Source organism: Montipora capricornis, chromosome 13 (genome assembly GCF_036669925.1).
Source record: "Montipora capricornis isolate CH-2021 chromosome 13, ASM3666992v2, whole genome shotgun sequence".
Classification (NCBI taxonomy): Eukaryota; Metazoa; Cnidaria; class Anthozoa; order Scleractinia; family Acroporidae; genus Montipora; species Montipora capricornis.
This window is the reverse complement of record NC_090895.1, coordinates 43,914,958-43,939,957: the sequence shown is the minus strand read 5'-3', so window position 1 is coordinate 43,939,957 and position 25,000 is coordinate 43,914,958. Positions and strand designations below refer to the sequence as shown.

Here is a 25,000-nt window from a genome sequence, read left to right as displayed (position 1 = left end):
GTGGGGTGCCTCAGGGGACTGTACTGGGCCCACTGCTGTACCTTGTCTAAGTATACATTGCGCCGATTGCTGATATCATCAAAAAGCATGACTTACTATACCATCTGTACTTCAATGACACGCAACTATATATTTCCTTCAATACCAATTTTTTGTTGCGCTGATCGTGATGAGGCAAAGTTGAGTATTGAACGCTGTGTTGAAGAAATCGACCCCTGGATGTGCAAAAAACCTATTGAAACTTAACCGAGATAAACCTGAACTTGTTGTTATTAGCTCCAAATTTCGAAATAGACCAACTCTTGAATATGTTCGGGTCGGTGATGAGTTCATTGCTCCTAATTTGTCTGTACGTAACTCAGGAGTCATTATGGACAATTGCTTTTGCATGGAACAACAAGTAAAAAAAAAAAAATGTAGTGAGGCAAATTATCATCCCAGGAATATATCAAAGATCCGCAAATATCTCACCAAGGACTCTGCTCAAATTCTCATCCATGCTTTTATTGGCTCTAAGCTTGACTATTGTAACTCACTTTTATATCGAATGGGGTGTAGGGATGGCGCAGTGGTGAGAGCACCCCCCCCCTCCCATCAATGTGGCCCAGGTTCGATTCCTCGACTTGGCGTCATATGTGGGTTGAGTTTGTTGGTTCTCTACTCTGCACCGAGAGGTTGGTTGGTTCTCTACTCTGCACCGAGAGGTTTTCTCCGGGTACTCCGGTTTCCTCTCTCCTCAAAAACCAACATTTGACTTGATTTGTGTTAATTGTTAATTTCAATTTACAGTGTCCCCAATTAGTGCTTCAGCGCTAGAACGACTAGACACTTAAATAAAGTTCCTTTCCTTTCCTTTCCTTTCCTTTCCTTTCCTTTTCATATGGTATTCCAAAAAACTTAGTTTGTAGATTACAGCGTGTTGAATACGGCGGCTCGCATTGTCACGTTAACAAGGAAGTACGATTCGATTACCCCAATAATGTTCAAGCTACACTGCCTCCCCGTTAATTCACGTATTATTTTTAAGCTCCTGTTATTAGTCTATAAAGCACTAAATGGCAAAGCACCCTCTTACATTTCTAGTCTCCTGAGCCATCGTAAGTGCTCTCGGTCTTTACGCTCCAGTGGGCAAGAACTGCTCACTGTGCCAATGGCTAAACAAAAGACTTATGGAGATCGGGCGTTCAGCATTGCTGCGCCAAGGCAATAAAAGAATTTGCCTCTTAGCATTCGTAAATCTCCATCAATCGCTATTTTTAAAAGACATTTGAAGACTTATCTTTTTAAAGAAGCCCAAGGTTTTTAATTCTTTTCTTTTTTAACTTTTATTTTTTGTATAATGTATATATAAGCTCTGAACTATTTATCTTGGTATTTTATTATAATTTTTAGCTTTTAAGTTCTATGTTAATCTGATCATTGTAATGCGCTATGAAAGAGTAGCTGAATAGCGCTATATAAATTATTGTTATTATTTATTCTCGATCGACCGTCCTGAAAACTTCCCTCTGCTCTTCCTAAAAACTGTGCATCAATATTTGTTTTGCATAAAGCAAGTTAACAAAATCTGTACCTTGCTTAGTTCGCATTTTTGAGGGTTAAAATAGTACACGATATTGTTTGGTTTCATATAGGAGGTTTTCACGTGACGTCATCGCCGCTATGCTGGTGGACGAAAACAAAAGATCTCTCATTAGCTACTTTTGTATGTCCACCAGAAGTCTTAGATTTCTCTACTGTTATTGGTGTCCCTAGAGTTTGGTTCCTGGCTGTAATCACTCAAGAAGTCTGGGGAGAAGCAGCGGTAACTATCTTGGTAACCAGGCCTGAAAATGCTTAGCGGTTTCAGGAAGACTGGTAACTAGTTACTTGCCCGCGAAAGATAAATGTTCCCAACAACGAAAAGTGCGTTTTTGATTTCTCTGATTTTCGCTTTCTTATTGGTTTGAAAAGAGGCAATTCAATGTCATTTGGTTCTGGCAATTCATCTCTTTAAAAAAGAAGATCAGCCATCGCGAAAAATCGCTCTCAAGAAGTGTAATTATGGCTGGCGAAGAAGTAGACGAGCTTGCAACCACCCTCCGTAGCTGGGCAATGGATGAAATGCATTTTAGGGCTCAAGGCAGACATAGTAACATACCCCTTCCATCCAAAGAAGACTTTAAGATGTAAGTGCGTTTGAGAATTAGAATGAACAAGAGAAACATTTATTAAGTGACCGTTAATACATGTACAATTGTACACCGAAAAAACAAATGCACAATAACCAGCCTTGACAACAAGTAAATAATTATTGAGAAATTCGTAGGCTTTCTGATTACTTTTTTTGTGTTTCAGTGGATCAGATGCTTCGATTATACTGTAAATTCTAAGTAGCCGGCCGAAACATACAACTGTGTCGCATCTCCGGGGGAGGGGGGGGGGGAGGGGGTACTCCCTTATATGAGCTATATAGGTATGTGCAGCCCCAAGGAGTATGGCTTGTTAGCGGTCTTGGTCTGAAATAGGGTATTGATTTTGACCCTTTTGGTCTGAAAGAGGGTATAGTTTGTTCACTCAAGTTTTGAAGTGGGCAGCGTGCAGTTTATTAAGCATTGGAATAAGTACAAAAATATTAATACATCAATTCTAAAGTAAAGAGAAAAGCAATGCACCAGAGCCGGACACGAAAACCCCTAAAAAAACCAGCAGGTGGAAAAAAGCCGAAAACGTGTACCCCCAACCAAGACAGTGGTGCGACCCTCTGGGTTCTAGGGTATTCTACTTGAAAGACACTACTTACAATGTAAATGAACGCTATCATACACCGCCTAATGAAGGCATTAAACACGAATTCAGCTCGATAGGACAAAAAACAAAACAGGACTTGTGCACGCGGCGAAGGCTGACCATAGAATGCCTCACTCGCTAAACGATCGCCAAATACAAACCACGATCACATGGCACACCAAGCGCCTGCCACTCACAACCAGGCCTCTGATATGTGATGGCAAAATACCAATTTATGCTAATCAGGATTATCACAAATTACATTAGACGATAATACCATCAACAAAGCCCTTCTCAAGTTATTACTTAAGCTAACCATGTAACAGCTGAAATAGGTCTGAAATAGGGTATCAAATTTTTGGTCAGTTCTGAAATAGGGTGTGGAAAATCTCAGATTTTGGTCTGAAATAGGGTAAGTTGTGTCAGGAGCAGGAGGCAGGCCGCACAACCCCGCCAAATTTTTCTGGGAGAACTTAGTATTTTACTCTGTGTATCGCCAGAGTATTTTACTTTGTCTAACGCCAGACGATTTTATTCGTCATTGGGGAACCTCTAAGAGTCAATGGGTTAAAGCTAATCATTTTAAAATGGTTAAAAAGACTTAAATACTTAAAGACAAGTACTGTGTAGAGCGGTTTTCAATTGAGTGTCGAAAGTAATTAGATAATTACTTTGGTTTATGATTACTTCACTCAGTGATTGGTTCAAAGTTCTCGCGCCATTTTTCATCCAATCAGAAGTGAAACCAAAACCAATCGTGGCTCACGCGTGCACATTTTCCCGTGCTTTGTGTCAGCTACGTGTAATTACTTCGAGTTTTGATTGGTTTGCCGGATTGTCTCCGTCCATTTTGATTGGCCAAAGTAATTACTTTGGTTTTGGTTTTACGACACTCAATTGAAACTCGCTCTATCAGCGCTATTTGAAATGGGTGCTTAGACTTAAACTCGCACTCGCGTGGCTTTCTTGCTCACAGTTTGTGAAGACCCATATAAATTTAAAGTACCATAGCACTTGATCTCTTTGTTAACTGGACTAAAACTAACCTCCATCCCCCTTAAAACCTAAGAGTTGAAAAGAGGTATTACAATTGATTTACATGTATGCTGTGTGGATGAATTCCAAGATTCTGGTGGATGTTTACGTGGACGTCGAAACTCTGAAACATTTCTTTTGCCACTGTGGTGGTATTTGCAGAAAACTCCCCCTAGGAGAATATTAATTTAAGTGGAATTTCTTTTGTGTAGTGTAATCTGTCCTAGCTTGTGAAATTATGTTGCAGCATAGTTAAAAACTTCCTGTTCAGTTGATGGCATTTTTTAAAATCTAGCTCAGTCTTTAATGAAGGGTTTCCCATAAATATACTGTATTATTAACTTTAGGCTATGCCGTGGGCCCATGGCAGATGTTTGGAAGTATGTGCTGGAACATGTCAAGTCCACAAAGTAAGAAACTACATATATGTCTTTGAGTTTGTGTCCATTAAATGGTGTACTGTTGGGCTTTGTGGATGGAATTGTTGTGTTGACTCTTTGAGCACTTTGAAGAGTCGTCATTTGAAACAATAATAACCAATGATTTTAAATGTTGCAGACATGTTTTGGCAGAGAGGTTTTGCCTTTTTCAGTGCAAGTTTGTCATGAGATACAAATCTGAATTAAATTTAAAGAAGTCTCTGTTACCAGCCAGAAGTCCCATCAGGCCAGCACTTATCTGCGGTTTTTGTAGCATGAAGCGACTAGGAGTATTTCTACTCCCCCCTGGATGGGATGCCAGTCCATCGCAGGGTTACCCCCAGCATTAAATTCGCCGGTACCCATTTATACACCTGGGTGGAGAGAGGCACCGTGAGAGTGCAGTGTCTTGCCCAAGAACACAACGTAATGACTCCCCGGCCACAACCCAAACCCAGACCACTCGATCCGGAATCGAGCACTATAACCATGAGGCCAGCACACCTCCCACATAATTATGAATTAAATAATTATGATATCTGATCATGTTTTTGCCGAAGCAATTTGTCTGCAACATTGAAAATTGTTGTTGTATGTAGACCTTTCAACTCATCGCCAGTAGGTGAGCTTGGGGAACTGGTGCCTATGAGAGTGGGTGGTGGTGCTAAGTAAAAACCAAGGAACAAGCAGGGTGCACAGGTATCCATGGCAACCCATTTGATAGCAGTAACCACCACCAGGCACTGTCACATTGACAAAGTCAGTGGATATACTTACCAACATCAATACTCACCAAGGCCACTAAAGAGGGAGGGAATGGGGAGGGCCAAGCTGCCGCACAAAACACGATTCGGAGCTCGAAAGAACTGCACAACATACAGTTTTAATCATCATTCTACGTATTCTTATTCCAGAATAGGGTCAATCGGACGTGCCCTAAGTGTTTATCACCTCACCAAAATTTCCACTTTATGTATTCTCTGAAATCGCCCTAAGTACACTGTATGTTCTGTAGTTTTTGGAACGTTTTTATTGAAAGTTCACTTTTTTTATTGGCTTTGAAAGATGGGAAAAATGGTCATACAGCTGTACTTTCAATTGATCAATAAGCAAACAATGAAGGAGACTGGATTTGATACTGGATTGATGTCACAAATTATTATTTGCATTGCTGTTTTCAAAGAACTATCTCCATGCAAAGCAGTCTGTGACATCAACCCAGGATCGAACCCATTCCCCTTCATTTCTTGGTTATGTGTCAAGTATGACCATTTTTTCAATCAAAAGGTTCTGAAGACAACACGATGTATTTAGGACGACTTTGGAGAACAAATAAAGAGTAAAGTTTCTTCAGATTAGGCACTTAATAAAGGAACCTGCACATTATCAAATTAGTTCACATGCACTGTGTCGTTGAAAGTAGCAATTCAAACCACAAAGATATCATTGATCACAAAAGTCTCTTCTAATGCACGTTTGGACATGGGGAAAGTGTGATATAAATGATCAATATACAATATAGTCATCATCGTCATCGCTGGTCTGTAAAGTTGAAAGCATAGGACAGTTATACAGGTAACAGTGTGAGAGGGATGTGAACCTGGTCGACTGCATGGAAATTATATGCAACCTGGGGCCGGTTGCTCGAAGCCTGGTTAGCGCCAACCGTTGGTTAAGAGGTATCAAAACCTATAGGTTTCCATGGCATTTAACGCTGGTTAGCGCTAACCATGCTTCGAGCTACCAGGGCCAGGTTGCTATAACTTAATTCCTGAATACATGAAATTAGATGAACATCGATTTTTAGTGACTGTAGACAGTTGACTCCCGATAACTCCAACCTTCAAGGAAAATAATAATTATTATTGAAAAGGGTATCAGTTAATTGACAGGAGTTAGAGTTTTTGGGATTTGAAAACAGGGGACCAGAAATAAAGAAAAACAGTGTTTACTATTTTTTAATTCCTGCATTTTAATTTCTCAATTACTGTACATAGAAATCAGCAACTCTTTATGAAGATACAATGTACATTTATCACTGTAATTAAATGTAGCCTAAACGTTTGTGTAATGCACAAAAAGTGCATTGTTTTGGACTGCAGTACACTCTTTGTTTTGATTTGTCACATATTGACAGGCATTGTTAATTGAGTTATCGAGGGTAAAAAATATACATTAATTGTGTAGAGAATGGCCTGAAGGGTTGAATCAAAAATTACGTTGAGTTAGCGGGAGGTTCGAGTTACCAAAGGAAAAAAATTGCAGTAAACGTATGAGGGAAATCCATGGGAAATCGATTTGTGTTAGGCAATCCCCTGTTTTTTTAGTTTACCGTCGAATGCGTTTCCTGATATTGGGTCGGTCGGTCGGATTGAAAAAAAAAAACCTAAAAAAAAAAATCATAAGCAGTCTCAGAATTGGAGGCCTGGTACCTCGGCATCATAGCTGTGGAGCCAGGAAAACAACAAGACATGAACCCAAAATCAATATGGCGGAAAAGTTGGCGGATGTTGTGGCAAAATTAAGACATCATGGGCAAAAGGATCAACCACCGAAACTCCTGTGCGACATAAAAATGGCTTAAAAACGTCGCTAACTTTTTTTTTTTTTTGGAAAATGTCCAAGGTCGGTCGGACGACGCGAAACGGAGAAAAAAAACGGGGATGGCCTTAGAGTTATTGGGAGTCGACAGTAGCTATGATTACCCTTCTCCACAGTGCCTATCAATTAAATATTAAATCAGTGTTTTCTTCCCTTTTCTTATCCAATAGAACTGTGCAGAAGATTAAAGGGAACCTCAAGTTGTATCTTTTCCTTTTGCATACATTCATTTTATTTCCATCTTCACCTCATTCCATTCACTACAAGTCATGTAATTTCAATTGTAAAAAAAAAAAACTGTGCAGCCGTCAACCTGCAGCAAAAATGAGGTATGTCTTCGTTCTGATGGGTCAACTACATTTGTCATAGATTATCAATCTTTTTACACAGCATTGATTATGGACAGTTAAGTTCCTTAAAAGAATACAATGATTAGACAACAATTAATTTCTGAGCAAGCTTCCCATTCAGGTGACAAACCACATGATGAAGTTAGAGACCAGCTCAAGCAAAAACATGCCAAGTTGACGAAAAAGCTTTTGGAAGTCAAAAACAAGTTTTACAATGCTGAGAAAGAAGTCAAGACTTTGCAGAAGGAAATCCTTGATGCAGGTTCATAATAATAATAAATTGATCTGGAATGGGATGAGACCCATCAGTTTACGTTATTGACCAAATTTTTAGAATGGCTAAAGCTTAGATTTAAGAAGAAGAAGAATAGTTTGATTTAACACTTCCGTCAGTTAAAAACTGAATAAACAATACGATTTACAAAATTGAATACTAATAAAGTCTATTTACAATAATAAGTGTTATAATAATTGCAATCACGAGAACTTTTTGCAGGAACAAACCATAGTGGCATTGCGTTCCACGCACAGCTATAATATTGCATTTACCATTAGCACAAGCAATCTGTTTTGCAGATACTTGGTTGCGCACCGATCAAGAGAGTTGCGTTCATTACAGAGCTTTAGATTCTAGGATGAGAATGACTATGAGTACAAGATTTTCCCATAGAACAACAGTGTCAGCGCACTTAAACGAGCGTTATTTTGGTGTAAAGAATGTGATGTCATCGTCATTTTAGTAAGACGTTTTCCAAAAAATGTCCGTGCGTCAAAACAATTCATCAACTGGTATGGTAGCAGTTTTGGCATTTTTCAATCAGGAAAAGAATAACTGAGCAACCTTATAATGCTGCTAACAAAGAGTAAGTCAGATTAATCATCTGGCTTTTAAATTTTCCAAGTATTTTCGCTAAAAATGGGAAGTCAAATTTCATACTCTTTCTTGTCCTCGTCCAAGAATCTAAAGGTCTCTAATACTGTAAAGTGATGGGCCAAGGCCAGAGGGTCGTTACAAAGTGCGTGGCAGCAAGGCGTGCGAGGCATGCGAATTTCGCATTTAAGTCTAAGCACCCATTTCAAATAGCGCTGATAAACAGTTATTAAGTCTAAGCACCCATTTGTTAGCTTTCAATAACTGTGTGACTCGGATGCCTACTCGCAGTCATGGCTCGCATGGCTTGCATGGCTCGCAGCCAAGACTCGCATGGTTCGCTTCTTGCCTCGCACGCCTCGCATGGTGCCTCGCAGGCCTCGCTGCCTCGCATGTTGGTAAAACTCAGGCCAGATGGGTGATGGATGTCTGGTACAGTAATTGGTTATTCATCTTGTTGGTTCAACTTGTATGTCTATTAAATACTTATGTGTGCTCGATTTATAACCTTTAACAATTATTATGGCAGAGGGGAGTTATTCAGAGATGGACCAGCAGATTTCAGATTTTGCCAAAAGAAATGCTCTTCTCACGGCATTTTCCAAGCAGTGTTGTCTGGCAACAGAAATGTACACGGATTTGGTGAAACAGATTAACGACAGAATAACTGTTTATAAAGATATTGCAAGGTTTGTATGAATATCCGCACTTTGCCTCTTGTGCAATAATTAAAAGTGTCTTTTTGGACTGTCTAGGAATGACTTTTCTGAAGGGGTGTCAAATGATAACTAAAGGAAATTAATCTTTTTCTGCACTCTCTGTCTCTATTTCCCTGATAACAGAGGTCTCTTTTCTTTTTGTGTTTGCTGCGTTGACAAGTACGGGAAAGGAGACCTCTGCCATGGGTCGAAACGCACTGTGTTGAGCATGCGCGGTGGTTACTTAGCGACTGAATCCTTACTGTGGTAGTTCATGTTGTGTGGGCTCACTTAAGGACGTTCGCGCCCAAAACGATCCCACGTACAGATTTTTTTTTAAACTTGTCACGCAGAAAGGTAATGATCTTCTTTTGTCAAAAAGGCAAAAAAAATGGGGGGTCACCGTGCTCGTTTTCGAGATCATGAGGTGCATTTTCAGAATATTGCGTTACTTTAAGACGAACTTAGCTTACAACTATCAGCAATAAAAAAGCTACATGAGTGAAATTTAGATCAGGTAAACGTACTCAGTTCAACATAACTAATATAACTAAATTAACCTTTGCAGCTGATGTCTTTTTCTAAGGTGAAATAGACGTTGAAAAACGATACATATTAGTCTAAGAAAGAAAACTTCGGTTGCGCGAGAGCATAAAAGGCCAAATATTTGTAACTTCTCACGTACAGATTTTTTTTGTTTTTTGTTAAAATGGACAAAATCAAGAAAGGAAGTGATCTAAGGAAAGAAAAATGGGGGTCACCGAGCATTCAAGAGAGTAAAATCGCTGTGAAGTTCTCAAAGCGATTTTCTATTCGCACTGTCATGCCATTGCGTGACATTTCCGAGAAGACCTGGGTCCACAGCTATCCCATGATACCACATACTTTCATGTTCCATTCTTGTGGAAAAATTTTGGGCCTTTAGCATCGTGTTTACCTGCGTGGTCTACGATGCATGACGTGTGCGTGACATGTGCGAAAAGATGCGCAGTAGCAATGGGCGCGAACGTCCTTAACAACAGGGGAATTACTGTGAAGCAGTGTGCGAGACGCAGCAGGCTCAAGTCAAAGTCAGTAAACATGTCATGGGACATGCGGTTTGAAGAGTGCCGTCTAAGGTTGTGGACGGCGGTTGGATCAAGCGAGTTTCGACCCGTGGCAGAGGTCTGTTTTCTCATACTCATCAGCCCAGTGAATGCAAAAAGAATAGTAAGAGACATTTGCCGGCAGGGAATGTCTCTATTATAGCTGTATCGAAAAACTGAAGTATTTTCTCTTCATATCAGAACCAGCTCTTATCTGTTAGATAATAATTTTACACTGTGTTTGTGAAACTTTTTTGCGTTACAGGAAGAAGTCAACTGACCCAACATATTACACTTCACAAGGAAGTATCAGCCAAGGTTCAATGCTCAGCTCTGTGGAAGGAAGATCAACTCCAACTGGATTGGAATCAGCCTGCACTGTAAGCTACACAACTGATGTGCTCTCAAGATCTAATAATATGAAAAAAGGCTACGGGTAGATTTAGTTAGCCCTTTAACCCATTGACTCCCGGGGGTTCCCCATTGACAAGTAAAATCTTCTAGCGTTAGACAGAGTATTAAAGTCTGGCCGGTTCAAGCCAGTGAGTGATTAACCCATTGACTCCCGGGGGTTCCCCATTGACAAGTAAAATCTTATAGCGTTAGACAGAGTAAAATAGTAATTAAGTCTGGCCGGTTCAAGCCAGCGAGTGATTAACCCATCGACAAGTAAAATCTTCTAGCGTTAGAAAGAGTAAGTCTGGCCGGTTCAATCCAGTGAGTGATTAACCCATTGACTCCCGGGGGTTCCCCATTGACAAGTAAAATCTTCTAGCATTAGACAGAGTAAGTCTGCCCGGTTCAATCCAGTGAGTGATTAACCCATTGACTCCCGGGGGTTCCCCATTGACAAGTAAAATCTTCTAGCGTTAGACAGAGTAAAATATTAAGTCCAGTGAGTGATTAACCCATCGACAAGTAAAATCTTCTAGCGTAAGACAGAGTATTAAAGTCTGGCCGGTTCAAGTCAGTGAGTGATTAACCCATTGACTCCCGGGGGTTCCCCATTGACAAGTAAAATCTTCTAGCGTTAGACAGAGTAAAATAGTAATTAAGTCTGGCCGGTTCAAGCCAGCGAGTGATTAACCCATTGACAAGTAAAATCTTCTAGCATTAGACAGAGTAAGTCTGCCCGGTTCAATCCAGTGAGTGATTAACCCATTGACTCCCGGGGGTTCCCCATTGACAAGTAAAATCTTCTAGCGTTAGACAGAGTAAGTCTGGCCGGTTCAAGCCAGTGAGTGATTAACCCATTGACTCCCCGGGGTTCCCCATTGACAAGTAAAATCTTCTAGCGTTAGACAGAGTATTAAAGTCTGGCCGGTTCAAGCCAGTGAGTGATTAACCCATTGACTCCCCGGGGTTCCCCATTGACAAGTAAAATCTTATAGCGTTACACAGAGTAAAATATTAAGTCCAGTGAGTGATTAACCCATTGACAAGTAAAATCTTCTAGCGTTAGACAGAGTAAGTCTGGCCGGTTCAAACCAGTGAGTGATTAACCCATTGACTCCCCGGGGTTCCCCATTGACAAGTAAAATCTTCTAGCGTTAGACAGAGTATTAAAGTCTGGCCGGTTCAAGCCAGTGAGTGATTAACCCATTGACTCCCCGGGGTTCCCCATTGACAAGTAAAATCTTCTAGCGTTAGACAGAGTATTAAAGTCTGGCCGGTTCAAGCCAGTGAGTGATTAACCCATTGACTCCCCGGGGTTCCCCATTGACAAGTAAAATCTTCTAGCGTTAGACAGAGTATTAAAGTCTGGCCGGTTCAAGTCAGTGAGTGATTAACCCATTGACTCCCGGGTGTTCCCCATTTGACGAGTAAAATCTTCTAGCGTTAGACAGAGTATTAAAGTCTGGCCAGTTCAAGTCAGTGAGTGATTAACCCATTGACTCCCGGGTGTTCCCCATTTGACAAGTAAAATCTTCTAGCGTTAGACAGAGTATTAAAGTCTGGCCAGTTCAAGCCAGTGAGTGATCAACCCATTGACTCCCGGGGGTTCCCCATTGACAAGTAAAATCGTCTGGCATTAGGCAGAGTAAAATACTTACTCTGGCTGGTTCTGGCGGGTTTGGGTGTCAAAGGGTTAAGGCCTGAGAGGCTCCCCGTTGACGAGTGAAATTGTCTGGCCGTACATAAAATCTGTAAGTGGCCACTGGGAGTCAATTTAAGGGTTAATTCATATGAATTACTTCAGAAACACAAAGTTGATTTAAAATGGTTCATACACTGGTACATTGTTTGCATGACTCAAAAGTCTCAAAACACTTATTCAAAATTCTTCAAAAACCATGGTTTCAATAAAATTTGGTGGCCTTTTTGTGTGGACTGTTCAACAGTGTTGTCATTTTTAAAATGATGCACTTTATTTAATCTTAGGTATCTGTCTTTATAGTTACTCCACTTAAGGGGAAAATAAGCTGACTTCTCTGAGTGAAGTAGCCAGTGCTTTTCAGTGGCTGCCAGTACTTATTAAAACCACAAGGGTCAAGGGTCAAGGGTCAAGTTTAAAGGGATTGTGAACTTTCATTTTACCCATAATGTATTTTGGTTGTGGTAAGTTCACTTACAGTAGAAATTATACCTGTCCAAAAAAAAATAAAGAGCGCAATCTTTGGGGAAATAGTGAAATAAATGTTACATATAACTGTACTTTCTGATACTATTATGTACAGTCTATAATAATGACATTGAAAACAGAGTCAAACAGGACCAATATCCATTTTGAACTTAAGTGGATTAAAGGCCACAGACAAAATCCATAAAGGATGTTTATAGCTATTGCCAGGATCCTTAAACTGTTCAACTTCTACAGGGGTAGCTGAATTTTCTATTCCAAGATTAGATCCTTTAACATCTTTGCAAGGAAGTACATATTATTTTATAGGTTTGGTTTATCATCATCTGTTCAAAGTTCTTACACTAATGATTTCTGATGCTGTGACATGCTATTAATAAGAATCTTAAAGGATTTTTGGCATGCCATGCAATTTGATTCCCAAATGGCACAATGTGTGCTTTTCTCGAAATAGAGATCTGTGAGAGAATCATGCGAGAAAATTGGATCATTCTTACATGAAGTGTGTAAGGCTGAAGAGCAAACTGGAAGGTAGGTTGTTGTTGGATTATATCTGATTGGAATGGTGGGAATGCACAGGGTGATAATTGGTTAGGGCACTAGTCAATGACCTTTGACTATATTACGCCATGACTTGACCTCAAACTAGGGCACGTAAGTCAAAGCTAAGACACCCTAACCCCTTATGACTGGATGGTGTAAAAGTACCGCAGGTTGGAGGTCATTGTTTTACAAATTAGCTGAAACAACCCAAAGCATTTCCAATGCTAACATTAGGCCTCAACGTGCTTTAGAGAGTGTTTAAGCCTAAGGTTAGCATTTTTGCAAAGGTTTGGGTTGTTTCATTTATGCTTACCGTAAGACAATGACCTGCGACCTTCTTTTTACACCCTCTGCCTTATGACAGATGTTTGCCAGTCATGCATGTGTAAGAGGTCAAAAGTCATGACATACTGCTAATGGCTTGCGAAAAGTGTAGGCAAGATATAGCTTTTTCGATGTTCTGGTTGATGCCATAGACACGTAACATTGCTCCACATGCATAATCTTTTGCTCACTTGGTTTGTGCATCTGGGCACCAGTCAGGGACACTACACGTATTTGGAGAAAAATCATGAATTTGAATTTGTTAATTTTAGAAATGGGGTACCCACAGAGAATCTGAAAGCACCACTGGGTCCTTATGTTTTCCAAATCCTAGCCCTTTATTTCCTGTTGTGTCATGTCTTTTTATCCTTGAGTTGCATTTAATCTGGAACACCGATACTGCATAGAGGGATTAAGAATGCCCTTCGCATTTGACAGTATTCTATTGTAAATGTCCTGACTGTTTATTTTTTGTAAATTGAATGTATGTAGTTTCTTGTATCTCCTAAGTGTATATTGTGTCTTTCTTTCGTACTGAAGTACATGCATCTAAAATGAAGAAACTAATTAGAGCAATAGATCTTATATTCAATTACATGTGAATTTGTTTTCCTAATGAACTGTATATCATGTGATCATGTGTGTATCTTCTTTCAAAGCCAGACATAGTCATCTCACTCTTTTTAATGATAAACAAGACAAAGGATACAATCTCATGAGAATCATCACATGATCTGTATTGAGAAAACAAAATGTACAAGCAAAATTAATGTACATTAGTACAGATGACTAGTGAAATGTACAATATTAGTTTGTGTGCTTGCGCAACCCAGACATTTTGAGACTTTAATAAAGTTAGCAGCAGCAGTAGAGAATAAAGTCTGATGTTACACAATGTCATACTTTTAATAGTTTTCACTTATAATATAAATCTCCCTATCCAAAGCACCTATCACCATTGTCACCCAGAAGTTTGCTCGGCAGAACTATAGCTAGCAGTAATTTGGATCAACGACCATGATGTGAGAGGCATGGGTCTATTCTCGATTTTATGTGACAAACTGTTTTGCATTCCAATTGTCAAAGAAATTTTGCATTGCAAATCAGTTTGACGTAAAAATCGACAATAGACCCATGCTTCTCACATCACTGTGATGGCCGTGAGCTAAATTATTGCAGCTACATGTAGTTTTGGTAACTGCCTGTCTTGCCGGCAGACAAAAGGCAAACTTTCACGGCAAGAATGGAAAAATATGCTTTTTTTTGTGCACTTTAAAGCAAAAGAAGGGAAAAAAATCAATTTATTACCCCACTCTTCTCACTCCATCCTCACATAATTATGCAAATGCCAGCATGTATGTGCCTTGCATCTTTATTAGATATACTTTAGCAACTTGGAATTATTTTCATTATGAAAGAAAGATTTAAGAAAATGACAAAACAGAAATTGAAAAGAACGCTAAAACTCTTGATGAATAATAATTTTTAATTATTAATTAATTAATTAATTAGTTAATTTGTTAGGGTTGATGATGGCACTCAAAGAAAGATAAAAGAACAGTTATGGACTGGAGTTGAGGTGACACTGGTTTTCAATTAATTTGTGTAGGGAAGAATTTAATTTTTTCACATTTTTTTTGTCCAGAAGGTAAAGATAGCAAACATCATAGTTCCAGATTTGTTATTTTTTTTAAGGGTAACATGTGAACAAGGAATCTGAGAGGGTCTAGCAAAACTCGTATTCTTGGAGCCATCTAGCTTTGTTGTCTTTCAACAAAAGATTGCATCTTTTATCTGGAGAGCTCAATTCAGTTATTTAAATGGTGGATTTCACTATCCACTTAGTATTTCACTATCCAGTTGCATGCATGCAGATTATTAGAATTGGTGTATATAATTCGTGCAAGACCATAGGCCCTATAACTGTTTCTGTAAAACCTCAAAAATTTTTAGAGTGTGAAAGTGTCTTTTATTGCCTCTTACAATAATATCGTTGAAGTGCCTTTGAAGTGAAAAATAATTAATGCCGTGGGATTTGGGGTTTTCAAATTAATGAAGAATGGCCTTTTCCATTTTGAACTATCTTTTTTCTTTTCAGAGATACCGGTATTTGAGTTTTTGTGTTATGCAAATTAGCAAATTTCAACTTGTTTAAATTAAAACATGTTGGATGTTTTAGAAAATCCTGTCCCAGCACCCGCCAAAAGATGTCCTCACATCACTGAGTCGAATAGCACAGGACTCTGCCATCAGCTTGAGGGAGCTAACTGACAGGATTGACCTCAAGCAAGATGCACTGGAACTTAAGTATGTCGTGAATCTGTCAACAATTAATGGTTTACCGTTAAGGAACGATAATGCATGTACATCACAGAACCTCAGTATACATTCGGACAAATTACAGGTTCACAGTGTTACCAGAAAACGATATCATTGCTATAGTGAACTATTTTATTTGTCTCACGTTCACAGGTTTAAATATGAAAACTCAGGCAAACTCACAGACACCTCTTCCCCACCTTCTGTGCTTCAAAGTGTCCATCAGTTGATTCAGGTTGGTTAAATTCTGAATAAACTCTTATTGTCTGTATTTGCAATCATGTCCAGCTAAAGGGCTGTCTCATTGATTTCACCATGGAGTTTAAAACCACATCGTCTACGGCGACGAAAACGTCACTTCAAATTATAACTTTATCTTAAGAATTTCACGATTGTTCCCTCTTGTTTACGTAATACATTATGGGCGAAGTACTCTGCAACTGAATTGGTTCGGACGAGGATACCTAAACTTCGAGCCAGGATACGAGCTAAGGATCCGAGCCAGGATTCGAGCTAGGATCCGAGCCAGGATTCCAGCCAGGATTCGAGCTAAGATGAGCTTTCTCCGCTATTTATTCTCGAATCTCTCGGTTAGGTTAGGTCTCGAATCGGTTAGGTTAGGTCTATTTAGGTTGGTTCTAGTCTAGTTAGGTCTAGTTAGGGTTAAGGTATCTCTCGGTTAGGTTAGGTTAGGTTAGGTCTCGGTTAGGTCTCGAATCCTTTCTCGGATCCTAGCTCGGATCCTGGCTCGAATCCTGGCTCGGATCCTGGCTCGGATCCTAGCTCGGATCCCAGCTCGGATCCTGGCTCGAATCCTGGCTCTATTCTTAGTTTATCTCGGTTCGGACGGATTTGAAGCAAAGAGAGAGAAGGAAGATTTACTGGGCCCGGTTGTTCAAAAGCCGATTAACGCTGATCCCAGATTAAAAATCAACCAAGGAGTTTTTTTCTCAACCCTCAAATGCTGGTCAACGCTGATATTCGACCAAACTTTACATTAGAAGAAGTCAATCTTGAAAAACAAAACAAGCAAAACAAATTTTCACACAAAACATGAAACAAACGTTTACGCTAACCCTGGATTAAGTTACAAGGAAAGGTTACGTTTATACAAACGTTGGCCGTGTAGCACTTATATTTTAAACAGAATTAACTGAATGGAGTGTAATATGAAGTTAATCGGTTTTCGAACAACCGGGCCCTGATGTATGACCACGTTGTCGTCAAAATCTTAAAATTGTCCATTTCAAGTTGTTGTTTTGACGAGTGCGGGAGAGAAATGTACACAAATGCGTTCCGCACGTGCAGCACGATCATTTTTCTACTTTTAACCAATGATATTACTGCTTTTTGGTGTTGTCGTTGCCGCTGCCGTCTTTGGGCGTTTTCCATTTACAAAAAATTTCCGGAAATTTCGGTGGAAATTTCCATCGGGTGAAAAACGTGTTCCATGTAACTCAAGTCCGTTCGCCGCCCAGTGATTGCGATTTTACGCACCAAAATTTTAAAATGTGTCCGTGAATAGCCTGGAAGTGGTAAGACCTTTCAAAAGTTGTAAATGGAACACACATTTCCATCGGAAAGTTCCCAACGGGAAAACAGGACTACCTTTTCAGAAGTTCCGTTTATTCCGGAAGTTTTCCAGTGGAACGAACCAAAAACGTGTGTTCCGTTTACATCCCAACCGGAATTTCCGGAATTTCTTGGTAAATGGTTACGCCCTTTGTTTCGTAAACTCACTAGCCTACAAAGTTGTACTGTGTATGTGTACGATCTTCATATCACATGCTTTAATGCTTTTTTTACCGTCTTGGAGTTGCCTTAATTGGATTTTTGACCGGTCTCATCCTTGGCTTCCTTTTAGTCTCGTATTTTGCAAAGGTGTTTAAAATTTGATGAGACCTATTTAAGCCACGATTCTTACCTTTTCTTTCGAGCCCACAAATTTGATTCTTGAATTTCCTGTTTCTGGCTCGATCAGCAAAAAAGGAAAATCACAGCTAAATTTTGTCAGACTTGACACGTGAGGAAGCTTTTACCTCAGCCATGTTCAAGAGGCCTCTTACATCAATCAAGTTCCGTAGGGAACGAGCTTTCAGAGAAAGCGAGCCAAATTAAAAACAAAATTTTTCTCGTGACATTCGTTTCTTTTTCTAGGAGGGTCAAGCTGCACACTTTCAAAGGTTTATTGAATCAGAGAAAGGTTTAAATGAAGTCTGGAAAGGACGAAAAAGGCTGGAAACACTTCAGCAGGAAATGGAGTCCATTTTGGTCTCGAGGTATAAAGACTGGCCTGGAAATGTGGAACTAGCAAGGTACTTGGGATTGGTGTAATTAGTGGTAGATTGCTTAAGGTTTGCAACTTTGTTTTGCACAGGGAAGAACGTAAAAAGATAAATTGGGTATTTACATATTGACTGTGCATGCATGTGCAAGAAACACATTATCGCCCTTGACTTGAAATACTAAGCTTCTTTATACCTGGAAAGTAATGTGCTTCATGTAAATAATCATTCTGTTGTTTCGTCAGGGAATTGAATCGCATTGAATTAGAACTAGTGGCATGCAGAGCTTCACTTGAATACTACAAGACGGCAGTGAATGAGCTGACAGACGACAAAAATGAGAGGCAGAGAGCTAAGGAAATTCTTCACATGAAACACAAGAAGATTCAAGACTTTGAAAAGCTGGCTGTAAGAAAGAGTGTTTCGTTCCTTTGTTTGAGGCGTATGTGATAATTCTTGCTCTTCCCATGACTTCTTGGGCGCCATCTTTCGGGCAAACCTAAACAAAACTTGAGACCAAGTTGGTGTACCAGAGTAATCCTTAGGGAATTAGTGGCTTATGCCCCGTTCACACTGATTCGTTTTAGTTTAAGAAACGGTCCAGATAAGAACGATAGCAACAACGGCAACGAACATGTTGGAATTCAATTGGTATACAAAAAGGTGATAACTTTTTCTATTGTCTGTACTTACTTCTGATTGGCTTAAACAGCAAAAGTTAACAAAACTTCATAAAAGCAGTATTATATTCATCCTTACTTTCCAACCATCTTCCATCTTTCATCTGGTCTCAGTTTAAATGAATTCCACAGAAATCGTATGTGGGGAACATGTAAAATTGTAAACGTTTCTTGGCTTTTGTTTTCAACTCTTGTGATTGGTCAAAATCTTTTAACACAAAAAAACACCCTTTCAAAGTGGGCTGTAAATGAATTTTATTGCGTTAACGGCTTTCCTGTAGGTTTATGCATTCTCTGTGTAAAAATGATAACATTCCTATGTGGGGAAAGCCCCGTTGCCGCATAACAAAGCAAATTGCTATCCACCTTACACGGATCATTACTTAAAACGCATACACTGTACTTTTTTTCTGTTTGTGCCGTCTAATTTAATATGATCAAAAACGGGGCTCTTTGTCCGCAAAAACGCTCTCTGTATGGAAGGTTTTCGAAAACGGAGATTAAGGGTCTTACTGTGAATGCATTTGCAATTACTTTTGCGTGTGAACCGGGGACACGCAAGCACAAATGCAAGCTCAACGTGAAAACGTGAGTTCCATGCCTTTTGATGGGAGTTGAAACAACGATGGCGGCACGGTCAGTCTCACGAAAAACCTTAAATAACAATGACTACAACCAGTTTTTCTGAGCCCGCGAAACTGAGCACCCCCCAGCAAACCATTGTTTTAACAAAACCGCTGGTCAGCAACCTGGTTCTGGTCATTGCTGTCTAAGGTCTTCCCAGTCTCACCCATTACTCCAACTGCGCCAGCGTATCATACCTTCCTTGTGCCTGCGGTGAAAGTCGCTGGCACTTGCGCATGAATTTGCGTTGCACGTCTAAACCAGTAGACTTCTTTGCTACATCTAATCCTAACTTGAATTTTAGAGTGACGTCCGTGTTGTCATTTTACAAGCTCCCAAATGATGACTGGGGAAAATATGATGTTCATAAATTGTTGGGTGTAGTCGGAGAAATCAGGTGATAGCTACAGAGTTCTCGTAATACCAGGGTTAAAAAGAGAAAATTAATTATGATGACATTGAAGCAGTCAGTGGCTAGTCCAGAACTTTTAACCAGGGTTCTTCCCGTTTTAATTTCTTATTTGGCAGGAAAGCAAACAGTCTCTCATTCAAGCTCTTGTGAAACAAAATTCTAGTGCCAAAGCAAGGATTGAGAAACAAAAGCATGAGGTAAATGCGTCTGTGAAGTATTTTAGCAGAAAAAGCGCGCTTTAGAGCGGTTTTCAATTGAGTGTCGAAAGTAATTAGATAATTACTTTGGTTTATGATTACTTCACTCAATGATTGGTTCAAAGTTCTCGCGCCATTTTTTCAACCAATCAGAAGTGAAACCAAAACCAATCGTGGCTCACGCGTGCACATTTTCCCGCGCTTTGTGTCGGCTACGTGTAATTACTTCGAGTTTTGATTGGTTTACTGGATTGTCTCCGTCCTTTTTGATGGGCCAAAGTAATTACTTTGGTTTTGGTTTTACGACACTCAATTGAAACTCGCTGTATTCTTCTTATTTAATGAATTGGTATTTTTGTGACGTTTGGCAAAAAAAAATGTCTCTCATGTCCGAATTTACCGATTAAATTTATGGAGAAAACGAATCAAGTACATAGGGTTTCGTTTTGCCAGAAAATGATCCTTATGGGACAAAATTTAATGTAGGCTCGACTTATACAGTGCCTTGTAGGTAAAGTCAGCTTACAGGCCTAGTGGCCCGTCAGGGCCACATGTATATGCTTCCAGTCATGCATGTATATGCATGCATGTATATGCTTCCAGTCCGCTAGGGGTAAATTGATCATTGTAAAGCACCTTTGAGACCTTGTGATAAAATGCACCACTTTACTTTACTTTACTTTACTTTACTTTTTATCAGGACGGAGCTTATCCCCGGTTTCTGTAGCATGAAACTTCCCCCTGGATTGGATGCTAGTCCATCGCAGGGTTACCCCCAGCATTTCGCTGGTACCCATTTATACACCTGGGTGGAGAGAGGCACCGAGGGAGTAAAGTATCTTGCTCAAGAACACGACACAATGTCCCTGGCCAGGTCCCGAACCTGGACCATTCGCTCCAAAGTCGAGCACTCTAACCATGAGGCCACCGCGCCTCCCAGTGCCTTGTAGAGTGATACAATAACAATTTCATTCGACAAGGGGGAGGGGGATCTGGAAACAAAAAGTTCTGGGGCCCGTTTCTCGAAAGTCTCGATAACTTTTCGGGCCCGAAAAGCCATTTGCGAAACTGGCAACCGCTTGTTTTGGAAAGCCGATCTTTTGACATGATTTCAAGGTAACAAAAAGAAAAATTACTGTAAAGTTTGACGACTTAAATCCTCTCCGTTCTTGAGATACAAAGGGAATTGTGACACCCGAAAATGACCCGTAAAGTTTCGGGACCTTCGAGAAACGGGCCCCTGGCCCGAATCGTTCGAAGGGTGGATAGCGCTATCCACCTTTTGCACCGTCGAAGCCTGGCCTTTAAACGATACCAATTGAAGACAATCTCGTTGATACTCCACCGTGATTTTGAGTAATGATAACTACTCTCTGTTTATACAGCACCTTCAATTCATTCAAGAAAAGATCTGCTCACGTGAAGCACACTTGGTTGCCATGGCAAAACAGCTGCATGACTGCGTCAAGCAAGAAGTGGACAAGTTTGCTACATTGCCCCTGTGTCAATTCCACTTCTCAAGTGTAGAGAGGTCAGGAGTGATTGTTGCCTTTGGAGCCCTGTAGGCATAAATACTTTTTTTTAGGGGAGGGGGGGGGGTGGAGATTCACCCACTTATGTTTAATCCAATTGCGACAAGTGCACGATACCAATGTTCAGGAATAAGAAACAAGATGAAGTAAGGGATTAGCTCATCACAGTTAATCTCGATTTAATGAAGTGCAAAGGTGCTCGGAAAGCAGGGGTTTTATGGGACCTACATTTTCCTTACAGTTTTCTTTTGGCGGGATCACAAATATCGTTGTACCGTAGTCCGATGCCCAACCGAGTCACCGTCTTGCTCTGCATAGTAATGCGATAATTTTTTTTCTGAAACCACTCTGCATTGTAGTGCAAGATTAAATTAACCTACCCATTTGCCTCTTTTTAGTGCGAGAAGAATACCTGTGTCTGAGCTGTCAGTCAATCGTTTGGAAAGCCCGTCCGCTAAACCTGGAGGCGATGCTTTGAAGACGGTGTTAAAATGCTTAGACTTTCCTTCTTATAAGGTAACCAACAAGTTCAATGCTAAAGCTCGAGGACTGGAAGATCTCATGAAGCCACGGCTACACGAGCGAGTTTTTACTCGTGCTGGTGATGCGATTTTTTCAAACTTTGTCGCGTCGCCAGCGCGAGATGAAAATCGCACGTGAAGCCACCCTTGAACTGGCGACACGACAGATGAAAAATCGCAAGAAAAAAGTCGCCAGAGTTGAAACTTTCGCGACAAAATCGCAGAGATAGTTGCCCGTGTAGCCACCCTGCAATTTTTTGCCCGCGCTTGCGACGCGACTAAAAAGCATTTAGCCAATGAAATTAAAGTAGGAATGTCTGTTTGTAGTGCCCAGGTCTCTTGAAGTATGCGATTCGCGCGGCCTTCAATTTGTTGCCCAAATTTGTCACAAGTGTAGCCACCCTGGCGCACAGGCGACGCGACAAAATCTGAAAAAAATCGCATCACCGGCGCGAGACAAAAATCGCTCGTGTAGCCGCGGCTTTACTGTCGGCAAAACCTCGACCCTGAAAGGTGCTGTGCAACCTTCTTTGTCGTTGAGGAGAATGGAGGCTGAGAAGAGAGACCCTGGGGACGAGGTTGGGAACGAGTAGCTCAGCTTTCCTTCGTCTTCTGGCCACGTCGCAATGCTCTTCCTTTCACTTTAGTTCTCTTCACACAGGAAGGTGAATGGGTGCAAGCAATTCGTGGCGACCTAATCGCTTCCTGTTTCGAGATCCATGTGAATGCAGTTCCAAAATACCCATATACGGCCACCATCACAAAAAATGTAATACTCCTTTCCTGTTTTTTTTTCCTTTCGTTTTGATAAAGCAGACGGTTTAATATCTTTTAAGTCTTTTTGTACCTTCGTTTGACTAGTCTAATTCATTTATTGGTTCAGCTTTCTTTTTAAAACCTCCAACTTTAATCACTGATTTCTTGGCGCAAACATGCAGCCTTAGCAACATATCGAAAACCTACAACACGTGACTTCTCAATGCAGTAGGGAAGGGTAGGGAAAATGTCACAAGTTCAGCGTGGAGGTCTTTTAATTACTCTCCCGAATTGACTTCATCGGGCTGTAAAATGCAAGCTAAAAAGCCACTTTATGTTTCAATCGTACGGAGCAAGTTGGAAGTTGGGGTCCCTCTCTGGTGTGCCTTGCATGAGAAGAAGTTGATAAAAATTGAAGGAGTTCAGCGAAGGGCCACTAAGGTTCATCGTACCTTCTGACATGGACTACAAGGGCAGACTTGTCTCCTGTAGTCCCTTGCCTCTTTCCTTGAGGCGAGAAATGTTAGATAGTACTTTTCTGTTCAAATGCAGACAGGGGCTTCACGCGCTTGATCCTTCCGACATTGCCAATGAATTGCATCCTATGAGGCGCACAAGGAGCTCTGACACGGGACCGATATATACTTTACCTTTGTGCAAAACTGAGACCTTTGCTAATTCATCTTTTAACCGTGTCGTGCCTTCATGGAATGCATTAGCAGTCGAGCTGCGCTTATGTACGTCTTTGAGTACTTTCAAGCGGCTTCTTAAAAAGCATTATACAACTATTTTTGATAAACAAATTAACCCATCGAACACCTGCTCCTGGGTCACAAAATGCCGCTGCCTAGACTGTAGACTTAAATTTGCTTTTTATTTTGATTATAATTAATTTAATCTTTTTTTCTTTAGTTTTATTCGGAGAGCTTATTTGTCGGTGGTTTTCACCTGTCCAGCTTCTTTACAACATTATAATTAGTTGGAAGTCTAATAAATAAATAAATAAAAGAAATAAATAATCGCCGATGAGTTTGCTCTTTTTTTAAGAGTGCTGAACCATCGTGTGTGGAATCTTCCCTTTTTATACACGGCCTCACGGGCTGTTTAGCTTTAAATACTACCTCGTATAAAAAGGCTTTCGTTTCGTAATTTACGCCTTGTTAGATTCGCACAACACTTCTCGGACATTTCCATCATTTTTGAATATTATTGGAAGCGTTGATAGGAGCCTGGCGTAAAAACCGATTTTATGTCTTCTAGGCGCCTGAAGAATTACTACCAACCGCAATGAAGTTAAAAGCCAAAGGTATGAATGTGTCCAAAGTAAAGTGATTCGTTTGTAAAGAAGGGTTTAGTTCGTAGAGGGTAATCGTTCTTCGAAAGATAACATTGACATGATAAAGTGTTCTCGTCGCAACTACCAAAATATGACGAGGATTTATTCGTCAGTGACACACACTTGTGTCCAGAAGTGGACCCAACTTTGACATCCAACACGAAATTTCACTTAAGTCTAAGCCATTGCTTACTATTTCCAACAATGAGATGAGGGTGAAGGTTAGCCTTAGTTTTAGGTTAAGGGTTAGGGTTAGGGTTAGGTAAATGCACCCGTTTATCCTTACGTGAGGAGCATCATTTGGGGGACACTTTGTGACGTTAGTTGTCTGTATTCCGAGACACGCGTGATGTTGACAAGGGGACACTTCGGTTGTTTACCATTTACCACAAAATTCCGGAAATTTCGGTTGGAATGTAAATGGTAAGACTATTTTGGTCTTCCTATGCAAACGGAAAATTTCCGGAGAAAACGGGATTTCCTGAAAGGTAGTCCAAAATTCCCAAACGGAATTTCCAAACGGTAAACGTGTTTACCATTTGCATACTCCCATGATTTTGCCTCCCTCCAGACTCTCTCGGTAACCTTGAACGGATTTTGCAAATGGTACATTCCGATCCCAACTAAATTTCCCATTCTGGAGTTTTTTGCTTACCATTTGAACAAACCTAGTACCAACCGGTTTCTGCTTGTAAATGGTAAACAACCCCAGTTGTTTTGCTGACGACGGCAACGAAATGGACAAAAGTGAAAAACACACGTGCAGGGCGTGGTAAGCTATTGTTTTTGCCCACTAAATATGCACATTTGTGACGTTCTTGTTGCCGTCGCCGTTGTCGTTGCTGTTATTGACTTTCAAACCCGCGCCCAGTTACCTTATTTTGTACCGAAACAATAGAAAACGTTTGGATTCGTTTGGGAAGTAAACATTCGTGGCAAACATGGCTGATTGACGTCGAAAATTCCCTCTTTTCTCCTCAGTTGAGGCCATAAAATGTCTCGTAGAATCACGTGACGCTGCCGTTTCAGAACTCTACGGTGACCGCTCTTGTGATCGCATGA

General features: G+C 40.4%; 1 protein-coding gene across 2 annotated transcripts in view; it reads left to right on the top strand.

Annotated features, from left to right (window-relative positions):
* LOC138030246 (HAUS augmin-like complex subunit 5) overlaps positions 1-25,000 on the top strand; it is a 55,912-nt gene that overhangs the window by 27,987 nt on the left and 2,925 nt on the right. The window contains exons 1-17 of one of the 2 annotated variants that reach the window (XM_068878146.1): positions 1,864-2,168; positions 4,152-4,214; positions 6,995-7,027; positions 7,261-7,436; positions 8,575-8,734; positions 10,094-10,208; positions 12,864-12,940; positions 14,801-14,855; positions 15,456-15,583; positions 15,749-15,830; positions 17,753-17,910; positions 18,126-18,288; positions 19,713-19,793; positions 21,179-21,324; positions 21,724-21,841; positions 23,863-23,908; positions 24,920-25,000. The exon at positions 24,920-25,000 is cut by the window's right edge and continues 15 nt beyond it. In XM_068878146.1, coding sequence (XP_068734247.1) covers positions 2,044-2,168; positions 4,152-4,214; positions 6,995-7,027; positions 7,261-7,436; positions 8,575-8,734; positions 10,094-10,208; positions 12,864-12,940; positions 14,801-14,855; positions 15,456-15,583; positions 15,749-15,830; positions 17,753-17,910; positions 18,126-18,288; positions 19,713-19,793; positions 21,179-21,324; positions 21,724-21,841; positions 23,863-23,908; positions 24,920-25,000 — 1,807 coding nt within the window. In that variant the 5' untranslated portion in view covers positions 1,864-2,043. Of the gene's footprint in view, positions 1-1,863; positions 2,169-4,151; positions 4,215-6,994; positions 7,028-7,260; positions 7,437-8,574; positions 8,735-10,093; positions 10,209-12,863; positions 12,941-14,800; positions 14,856-15,455; positions 15,584-15,748; positions 15,831-17,752; positions 17,911-18,125; positions 18,289-19,712; positions 19,794-21,178; positions 21,325-21,723; positions 21,842-23,862; positions 23,909-24,919 lie in introns of those variants that run through there. The other variant, XM_068878147.1, reaches the window with a different exon arrangement.